At 30.3% G+C, this 10,251-nt stretch overlaps 1 protein-coding gene and 1 long non-coding RNA gene across 2 annotated transcripts; both read right to left on the bottom strand.

The window, feature by feature from the left end:
- Positions 1–1,237: 1,237 nt before the first annotated feature.
- LOC107470300 (D-2-hydroxyglutarate dehydrogenase, mitochondrial) lies at positions 1,238–4,762 on the bottom strand. Its single transcript, XM_016089694.3, has 8 exons — positions 4,735–4,762; positions 3,865–3,905; positions 3,678–3,779; positions 3,522–3,569; positions 3,113–3,183; positions 2,458–2,585; positions 2,201–2,296; positions 1,238–2,125 (listed from the first exon to the last, which is right to left on the bottom strand). Exons 1-8 carry the CDS (start codon positions 4,760–4,762, stop codon positions 2,010–2,012), a joined length of 630 nt encoding a protein of 209 aa, XP_015945180.2. The 3' UTR covers positions 1,238–2,009.
- Positions 4,763–5,345: 583 nt separating this feature from the next.
- On the bottom strand, positions 5,346–6,760 carry LOC110276021 (uncharacterized). The gene is made up of 3 exons (XR_002368390.2): positions 6,623–6,760; positions 6,046–6,105; positions 5,346–5,524 (listed from the first exon to the last, which is right to left on the bottom strand). It is a non-coding gene; the product is annotated as an uncharacterized LOC110276021 (long non-coding RNA).
- Between the last annotated feature and the right edge of the window lie 3,491 nt (positions 6,761–10,251).

Below are 10,251 nucleotides of genomic sequence, written 5' to 3'. Positions count from 1 at the left end.
CTTAGTTTCATATTATTGTAATTGTTGTAAAGTATATATATCTTTGCTTATTATATTATTCCTTATTCGAATTGTTTTTTTGTTGGCTATGGCAATGATTTGTAATTTAAGTTTTGTTGATGTATAATGATGTTTTCAATGTTACTGGAAAGATTAAAACTATTTGTAATAGTTTTAATTGGTGGTACTACTCGTTTGTTTGTGGTTATCATTTGCAATTGTTTAGATATCATTTCGGTTGTTCATAGTGTAGAAAGTAAGTAAAGAATGCTGTAAAAAAGTATGTACAAATGATATTTAAAAAATAATATTTTTTTATCATTTACATGTGAAATTAATTTATTATTAAAAGATCTTATAAGTATTTTATGTCTTAATGTAAATTCAAGATTTCTGTAGATGTTGAGGATAAGACTGAGAGGGCTATCTTAATTCTTTATGATTGTTCCATAGCACTTTTATTTAAAAAGAAAAAATTTCTTAATGTTCTTGAAGAGTTTGATTCAAAATACTTGATATATATATATGTTAAAACAGAAAATAAATTTATTAGTCACTCACTTATTAATGATATTTGATTTTTCAAGTGACATTTTAGTTGTTTTATTTTAGTTGTTTTTAATTTTTATTTTTTATTTAATTGTAAGTTGTGTATAGGCTTGCTTATCCACTATTACTCTACAAAAAATATCACTTTTAGCGGCCATTTATTTTGTTTTTAGTGGCAATAAAAATAGCCGCTAATATATTCACCAGCAATTAGACATTAGCCATCTTATGCTTTGTCGCTAAAAGGTTTTAGTGGCAATTATAACATTTGCCGGTAAAGACCTTTTTAATGACCGTAAAAAGTATATAATTTTTAGTGGCCATTTTTTGGCAATTTATATGGCCACCAAAAGTAATTCTAACATTGCAATATTATTCACTTTTAGTGGCCATTACTATTACCGCCAAAACTCATTTTATCGGAAATTTATATGGCCACTAAAAATAATTCTAAAATTGTAATATTATTTACTTTTAGTTGCCATTATTATTGCCGCTAAAATTTTAAGATTTTTTAATTATACTCACTCTTTTAGAAATAACAACCTATCATTTTTCTAAAATTTCAAATTATTTTTACCAACAATTATTATTATTGCACATAATATAAATATACTAAAATTAATTATAACAAAATGAAATATTTTATTAAATTTAATTAAATATTTATTAAATTAATTACAACTGTACTTGCATCATCTCAATTTAAAGAAGTCAAATATGAAAATAAGATGAAGTTACACATGTAAGACTCATGAAATTGAAGAACAAGGAAGAACTTTATATGGGTTGAGTATGTGATTGGGGTCCAACAATTTCTTAATTGAAGTCATCACTTTCACCTGTCCAATAGTTAAGACATTCAATGCACAGTTAAGTTTACATTCTCAAATAGAAAACACAAGTAGATGCATGGCGAAATAGAATAAGATAAATAGAAGAAAATAAAATGTTAAGAAACATGGCGAAACACATTCAGAGGCTAATGGATAGAACTTTTTATTCGGAGTATATATTGTGAGTTAAAAAAATGAATACAATAGGTAAACTTATTCAAAAATTTCACGTAATTGGTAACACTAAGCTTATACAGAACAGATTGTCAATGGAGACCTACTTTTTTCTTGCCTATATCAAGGCACACAAAACAAAGCAATTCATGATTTCAGGACCTTCTTCTTCATTATAAAATTCTATTTTACAAAAGAAGAAATTCATTAAGAACATAAGATGAAAATTATAATGAATTTCGACAAGCTTCCTCAATGAAAAAGGTAAAAAAGATAAAGAATAAAAAACAAAAATCAGAGCCTCACAATTCCTGAATATAAAATTGCCAATTTCAAAAAGGCCAATCAATTAAGGTAACCGCATGGGATAACATAATCTATGAATGCAAAAACAAGAATAAAACAATGATAAGTTAAAAAATTCAGTAAATTTAAAAATAAGAACATTGATCATGCCTGGCAACTACTATAATCCTTGCAAGCAAGAAAAGCCACATTTACTGAAGATAATTTTGGTGGGGTAAGTATTGAAACCTTAGTAATAATTCCCAAGAAACCTTCACTTCCTACATCATTTTTAAGTTAAGTTACAAATACATCTATCATTAGGCTCCAGACTTGCATAATTGTTAACTAGATACCTATAAATAGATGTTTCAAATCATATCCAGTATTATTTTTGCGTAATGTCTTAAGCATGTCAAGTACAGTACCGTCTGCTAGAACATCTTTAATACCTGCTAGGCAGTAAAAGTCATTGGTGGTTTCACCTTTCAACTGAATTCCATTTATTCATCCAGATTTATACATTGACTTCGGAAGTATAAAACTCAAATAACATGCAACAATGAACATTTTTGGATACTGGAGTTTAACAGGTTACTAGTATTCCTTTTACCAAGTACATTTCCATGAAGGGATCCATATCGAAGAAGACGCAACCCGCCAGCATCAGTTGAAACATTTCCACCAATCTGGCAACTCCTTTTTGCACCTAAGTCTAGTGGCATAATAAATAGGTGAATGCTATGGTGCCTTTGATATTGTGCCTAACTTACTAAAAAAGGCAAATAGATAATATTTAATAAATTTTAAATATTTTACTTTTTGTTTTAAACATTTTATTTTTTACTTTTAAAAGAAAGTTAGGCAATTTAGGCACCATAGTAAAAGGCACCATAGAACTCACCTAATAAATATGAATGAAAAGTGTACACCACTTAAATACAGAAAGCATATGTCAAAGTTATAAGCTAATAACTCAAACATGCAGAGAGGAGAACAATCATCTAAACTTTCAAGACCTATGCTGTGAGACTGCATTTGCACAACATTATTAGCATAATTTTGTCAAGCAAATAGCCAAAACTAATTTTAGAAATATTAATGTGAAATATTGAATCAAGATAACATATTTGGTAGTTGTTTAAATTCTTCATGAAAGAGGAGCCAACATAAGTGTCTAAATAATATTAATAAAAAAAAACAAAGAGTGCTATGAAATTAATATATAAGTTACAAATGACAGTGACTTTATGCATGAAATCTATTACCCTTCACTATCCAGGAATGATATTATATTTTCTAATATGTACCCTGCTTCACATACCAATATACCGCTGACCTGAAACATGACTTGGCAACAACCTCAGGTTAAGTATTCAAATCCGTTACTTGGGTTTTCAAAATCTTTTCACAAGAAATAGCTTTGCAGCTACAAACTCTATCTACAGCATTTATTATGGAGTTTACTGAACACGTAATAAGCTATCCCAATATACAACCATAAACTGAAGTTTCATCTTTGTAGGAAGCGAATAGATATAAGAAAGACAGCCTGATTTTCTTTTTTAATGCTGAACTGCCAGCAAAACTAGAGAGAAAAAGGCTCATTGATAATCATATACAAACAGAAGAAGGGAACTCATAGCCTATATGTCTCCCAAGAAGTAAATGTTCTACCTTGTCGAAGGATATGATTTTACTCATAGCACTAAGACTGACAACAACCTGTAGCGTTAGATTATAGGAAAAAGTTGTGAATGTACTAAGTACGATGAGCCCCATCATTCTTTTAAGGGAAAAAGAATAACATGCTTAACGAACTCAATATCATACTTCATCAAAAACAGGTACACTTCCACCTATAAGACCAGTGTTACCACCTTGGGGAACAACAGCCAGACATCTGAAGTTACAGTATTTAAGAATCGCAGAAACCTGCAGAAGCAAATACGCATAGTCATGACAATTTGGATATACTTCAATGAACCAAAGTAATTGTTGATTCTATTAAAAGAAGAACCTGGTCAGTGGTGCGTGGCTGTAGAAGGAGCTTACTGGAGCCTTTGACCAAAATTTAATTTCCATTTTTTCTTCGAGTAGGATGAGAAGAGTGAGATTTCAGTGCTGAAGAAGCCTTGGTGGAGGCTTGTGATTGGGCTAATTTCTTGCCTCCTTCTCTTCCTCCCTTGCAAACCTCTCTCCTTTTAAGAGGATTATAACTGCAGCATTCAAATTCAAATCGAGATATCAATCCAAAAGCCTATATACAAATCCATAGAAAACCAAACTTCACAAAATTCAAAACTAGAATATCAAGGCACTTAATATATCTGTAGCCAATTTTATTCAAAATCATTTTTTAAACTCAAAAGCAACACAACCTTTTTAATTGCAATTTATTTTGAAGGATACAGTTGAAGTTTCAATTTTGCATATTTATGTTATGAAAGCTTTTCACAGAACATGTATTTGAATTTGGGCTTATATATATAGTATGTTCCCTCGTGATAACTGTATACGTCAGAATTAAAGTGATAGCAGTGGAAAAAAGAAAGTAATAAAATAATGCTCAGGAAAACTTTAGTAATCCCTTCTCCCTGCCCGACCCTTATTCATTGCACTCCCTATAGCCAAATAAATCTATACAAGTTAACTATAAGAACTTGCTTTTTACAACCTAAAATTATTGAAAAATGAGTGCATATTATTATAAAAACTATGTAGATTAATATATATGTGTAAATAAAGAACTACTTAGCGTTTGAAAAATTTAATTTATACATATAAAAAATTTAAAGAATCCTAGAAAATATATAAAGCATACAACTAATAATATATGTCTTCTTTACCATTATCTCTTTTCTGCAGAGAAAAAAGAGGTCTTAATGACCTTGTTTCAACAACATGTCAATACGCATGTTTCAAAGCAGTAAAATGAAAAGCACTTGTTTTTCTTTTAATAGTAAATGCTCAAATTCTAGAATAAATTGAATAGAAAGAGAACAAACTTACAAATATGAATTCCATCCCTAATCTTTCCCAGCCGATGATGAGTACCCTACTCTGTTTAGGAGTTAACAATTAATCAATCATGCACTTCTACTCCAATAAAAAAATGAGAGGCAATTAATCTAATAAAACAATTTACAGACTATAGTTTCTTTTAGTATTTGTAGTTAAAAGGAGATAGTGGCAAGCTTCGAAGATATAAAGACATGACAGAAATTCCAATACACATAGAAAATGGAGGCTTAATCCTTTGTATAAGACAAATATATGATTATAGCAAACAACAGGAAATTTAAGCAACTTCCTTAAAGATATTCCTAACTAACAATGGGCAAATTCAAAATGGAACTCCTTTTGTACTCTATGCCTTCTTTTTTCTTCTTCTTTTTTTTAATTAGTACAAGTAGCTGATTAAGATAAATTGACAGAATTACAAAGTGTAATTAGGACAAAAAAGTAATAATTCTCCAAACCAAAGTGTTAACGCCTTGCCTGATTTCCTTTAATTTCTATCTTCAACTTGCTTTTCTATGAAGTCAAACATCTCTCCATAACACATGGTGACAAGTGCATAGATGAGTCATAGTAGCAAAGCAATGTAACCAATGATATAGGCACATTGATGATGAAGAACCCTAGAAATTGAGCAGCCATGAAGATCCACAAGAGTGCTTCAAAAGCAATCAATAAAGAGATATTAGGAGATAATATCTATGTATTTACAATCTTAAAAAACAAAAGACTTCACAAGTAATTTAACACTAAACTAGAATAATAACTACTACTTTTCAAACTAAGAAACCTAGGAAGTTAACAGCCAAACTGGAGGAGCACTAGGTGAATTTGAGCTAGGAAAAAGCTTATAGAAGGCAGAATCAAGGCAAATTCAAAATAAAATATATGAATAAAAGAAACAAAAATAAGAATAAAAGCACATAAACTACTACTCATGTGTTTTTATGCCCGAAATAACAATATTTTACTTTGATAATTCCTATAGTCCAAACCATGAAACCTATATACATTAGCATTCACAGGAAATATAAATCTACAACTTCACACTTTTGTGACTGTTATCAAATTAAGTAATGAACACCCTTATACCTCCCTATGAACATCCTTATATCTCCCAATGGAATAATGTCATTCTCCATTGAAAAGTGAATTACAGCTGTAGGGTGACAGAACAGACCTTTAGAGCTTCACCATGGAGAACTAGACTTTCATTTTCTCGCAAAGCTCGATTCAGCAACTTGGAAAAGTCAAAGTTCCAAATCCAAATAAAAACAAAATAAAAATTAAATATAGTCAAAGCTCCAAATCAAATGAAGCAAAGCAAACATGTTTGAAGTATGCATTATTATTTTATTTCAAGTTTTGTTCATTTTAACTTCAATTACACAATAAACTAGTTAGCTATAGTAATAATAAACTTTCCTATTCAATTCAATCCTATATGCTACCTTTATATCTCTTACCTATTATTAGGATAAGAAACAATGATTTGCTTTTAAAAATTAAAATAAAAGTACAAAAAAATTATTACACACAGCAGCAGAGGATTAATTGAACATCTAAATTAGGAATATATGTAACACCTTATTCTTTTTCGTAATAAGATTTTACATTTTCATGACTCAAACTATATTGCAAGACAAATATTAAGTTTACAAACAAATGAATAAAAATTTCATGATTACACAAACCCTAAAATTGAAACTTAACATACAATAAGATAGAGACTCAAAGGAATAAGCATAAAGGTTTACCTTGATTTTCTTAGATGGATGAAGCATTTCGTGGAACAGGTCGGATGCATAAAGACACAAATACAAAAGTTAAACCATAATTGTTTCACTTAGCTACTCTGTTCGTGATGGAGAAATAGAGGAGCAGAGGAGCAACGAGCAACGCCTGCTGAATTTCAGAATTAGCAAAAATATAAAATGGAAAACAAAAAATCAAAAACATAAAGGGAGAAGATCTACCGGCGGCGGTGCGGTGTTGCAGCGAAACGTCGTTCGCGAAGAGGCGATTTTTCTCGATCTCAGAGGTTTGGGTGTTGCTACCAGATCTAAACATCAGCTATGTCTTCTCTTCTGAACCTTTGTTTCTGAATCAAAACTAGGTAAACTCTAATTTCTGAACTTGCAGTTATAAAATTACAAAAAAATTAAGCTAGGTTGGAAGAGAAAAGGATTCAGATCGTGAATCAGACTAAGATGAAAAGTGAGAAGAAATTCGAGCGATGAAGATGGAATGATCAGTGCGTAGTTCTCCGAGTCCAGAGAAAATGAGGCAATAAGAGAGTAGTTTGAGTGAGGGAAAGCAGTGAAGTGATGAGAAGGGGGAGACATTTCACAGTTTCAGGTTCAGTTGTTTTTATTATTTTAAAATTTTAGTATTTTTTTAGTGGCAATAGTTTAAATAGCCATTATAGGCTGTAGTATTAATGGTAAATATATAATTGCCACTAAAAAATTGTTTTAAAAAGAGAAATTGTGGCAATAATACTATTGCCACTAAAAATTTGTCGCTAAAGATCATTTTTTCTGTAGTGTTATTTGATGATATTATTGGGAAGGACGTTATTTTTAAAGCAGACCGCAAAAAATTGGTTATGCACCATATATCGGGACATTCAAAGTAGTTAATTCTTGTGTTGATCATGTGATTGTCACTAAGTTTAAGACATATTCTATTTTCAGTGTTAGTTATTATATTGAGTGTTTTCGCTTTGGATTATGTTAGATATGCATTGATTTTGGCTCTTTAAAATACATATAATTACCAAACTTTTTAATTTTGTGTTTTATTATTATTGTGGTGAATTAACATTTTGTGAAGAGACTTACACAACCAGCTATATTTTCACATATATATGAGAATGTCATCTAAAATTCTCAGTCTCATGATCAAATAGGGTCTTTTGGTATAGAAATTTCTATTTCTACTAATAACATGGAATCCATTAAAGTTGATTTGCAAACTTTGGTTGCTACTTATGACCTTACAAACTTGGTGCTATTTTTTTTACAATCTTTCTCTTAATGTTTATGTCATCTCTTTATATATATTTGCACACTACTTGACTAATATGCTTTTGTTTTGTTTTGATTATGCTATTTAACTCCAATTTAATGATTCTTATTATAATTCTTTTGTTTCTTTTGGACCATAAAACTCTATAAATCGTAGGTTCTTTGTGTGTTGTTGGTTGGTACCATTACATCTATCTTTAATGATAGAAATTGGTGGTATTCAATTTGTTTGTATGGTGAAAAAACAAAGACAGACCAAGCTAAGCTTTTTTGTCACTTTTGTTTGACACATTATTCTGATGGACTTTTAAGGTAATATTTTAGACTCTATTAGCTCATATTTTTATATTTTTAATTAGTCCATTTTTTATTTGTAGTTTTTTTATTGCTTACAAAATATTCCTATCATTATGTTCTTGTAGATTTAAAGTCAAAGTTTTTGTTAATAATGCTAGTGATTGCAACATATTCATTCTCCATGATGAAAAAATTGGATATTTAATTGAAAAAAATGTTCTAATATTTTAAGAGTTAATGACTTATTTACCTTGTTTAATGTTGACAAATATTTTCTAAATCAAATCAATTTATTATTAAGAATTTATTTACATCAAATTTGAAATCAAAGATATTTAATAGAAATTGAGTAAAAAATTTATTGTGAAGAATATAAGATTTTTTATTCTATTATATTGTTATTGTAAGAGAATTTTATTGTAGAAATTGATTTTCAAAGATTTTATTTGAAATCATAGTTTTATTATTCTTCTTTTAACAAAGTGATTGATTTTATTTAGATGGATCGAGTTTTTTATCCAAATTGGTTGGAAAAAAAGTTAATATTCATATATCCTAAAACCGTTGAGAGTGATGCAATATACACGACGTATAATGTTTATAAAGTTTTTACGCATAAGTCTATGATCAAATTGATTGAACTTGCTAAAGATCATGTTGTTACTACGGTTAGTTTAGTTTCCCTATTATTTTGCATCTCTTTTTTACAATTGTTTTTTAGTTTTTTTAGTAATATAAATACTAATGATATGATATATTTCTAACAAAACATGTATAATTAGCGTGTCGTTGCTTCATCTTCAAATGTGGCTTCTATTAAGAATCCTATTTCAACTTCTTTTGAATCAGTATTGTCTAATATAAGTTTTCATATTTAGGTTACATTTTCAACCTTTTTTTCTTTGATATTTGGTGGACGAAATTGTGATCATCAATGTTGTATTCTTTGTTGTTGTATGGAATAATTATAATGGCTCTTTGCTATGTGTGGACACAACTCCGTTCAACTAACCAGCAAGTGTACTGGGTCGTCCAAGTAATAAACCTTACGTGAGTAAGGGTCGATCCCATAGAGATTGTTGGTATGAAGCAAGCTATGGTCATCTTGTAAATCTCAGTCAGGCGGATAATAATTGATTATGGATTTTCGAATAATAATAAATAATAAACAGAAAATAAAGATAATTAAAATAGGATAGAAATACTTATGTAAATTAATGGTGGGAATTTCAGATAGGCGTATGGAGATACTGTGCCCTTTCTTTTTCGAATACCACAGACAAGGTTTAGACTTTCCGGATTCTCATGAATGCCACCATCAATCTAGCTTATACCACAAAGATTCTGTTTAAGGAATTTAAGAGATACGCGCCCGGCCTAAGGTAGAACGGAAGTGGTTGTCAATCACGCGCGTTCATAGGTGAGAATGATGATGAGTGTCACGGATCATCACATTCATCAATTTGAAGTACAAGAAATATCTTAGAATAGGAATAAAGAGAATTGAATAGGAAATAGTAGTTATTGCATTAAAACTTGAGGTACAGCAGAGCTCCACACCCTTAATCTATGGTGTGTAGAAACTCCACCGTTGAAAATACATAAGTGAAAGGTTCAGGCATGTCCGAATGGCCAGCCCCCAAAACATGATCAATAGTCTCTTAAGATGAAGAATAAAACAAAACTGAGACCAAAGATGTCTAATACAATAGTAAATTATCCTATTTATACTAGACTAGCTACTAGGGTTTACAAGAGTAAGTAATTGATGCATAAATCCACTTCTGGGGCCCACTTGGTGTGTGCTTGGGGTGAGTTTGATCTATCCACAAGCTGAGGCTTCTTTTGGAGTTGAACGCCAAGTTGTAACGTGTTTTGGGCGTTCAACTCCGGGTCGTGATGTGTTTCTGGTGTTTTACTCTAGACAGCAACATGAAACTGGCGTTGAGTGCCAGTTTATGTCGTCAATTCCCGAATAAAGTATGGACTATTATATATTTCTGGAAAGCTCTAAATGTCTACTTTCCAACGCCATTGAGAGCGCGCCATTTGAAGTTCTA

This window comes from Arachis duranensis, chromosome 10, assembly GCF_000817695.3.
Source record: "Arachis duranensis cultivar V14167 chromosome 10, aradu.V14167.gnm2.J7QH, whole genome shotgun sequence".
Lineage (NCBI taxonomy): Eukaryota > Viridiplantae > Streptophyta > Magnoliopsida > Fabales > Fabaceae > Arachis > Arachis duranensis.
This window is presented reverse-complemented; position numbering and strand designations above follow the sequence as displayed.

What these genes read in the sequence shown, in the direction of transcription:
- LOC107470300 (XM_016089694.3), bottom strand. Translation starts at nt 4,762, where the DNA reads ATGCGTATTGACATGTTGTTGAAACAAG. An exon ending in GTGTACCTGTTTTTGATGAA is followed by an intron (nt 3,570 to 3,677) that starts GTATGATATTGA and finishes CTAACGCTACAG; the next exon opens with GTTGTTGTCAGTCTTAGTGC. An exon ending in CCTTCATGGAAATGTACTTG is followed by an intron (nt 2,297 to 2,457) that starts GTAAAAGGAATA and finishes ACTGCCTAGCAG; the next exon opens with GTATTAAAGATGTTCTAGCA.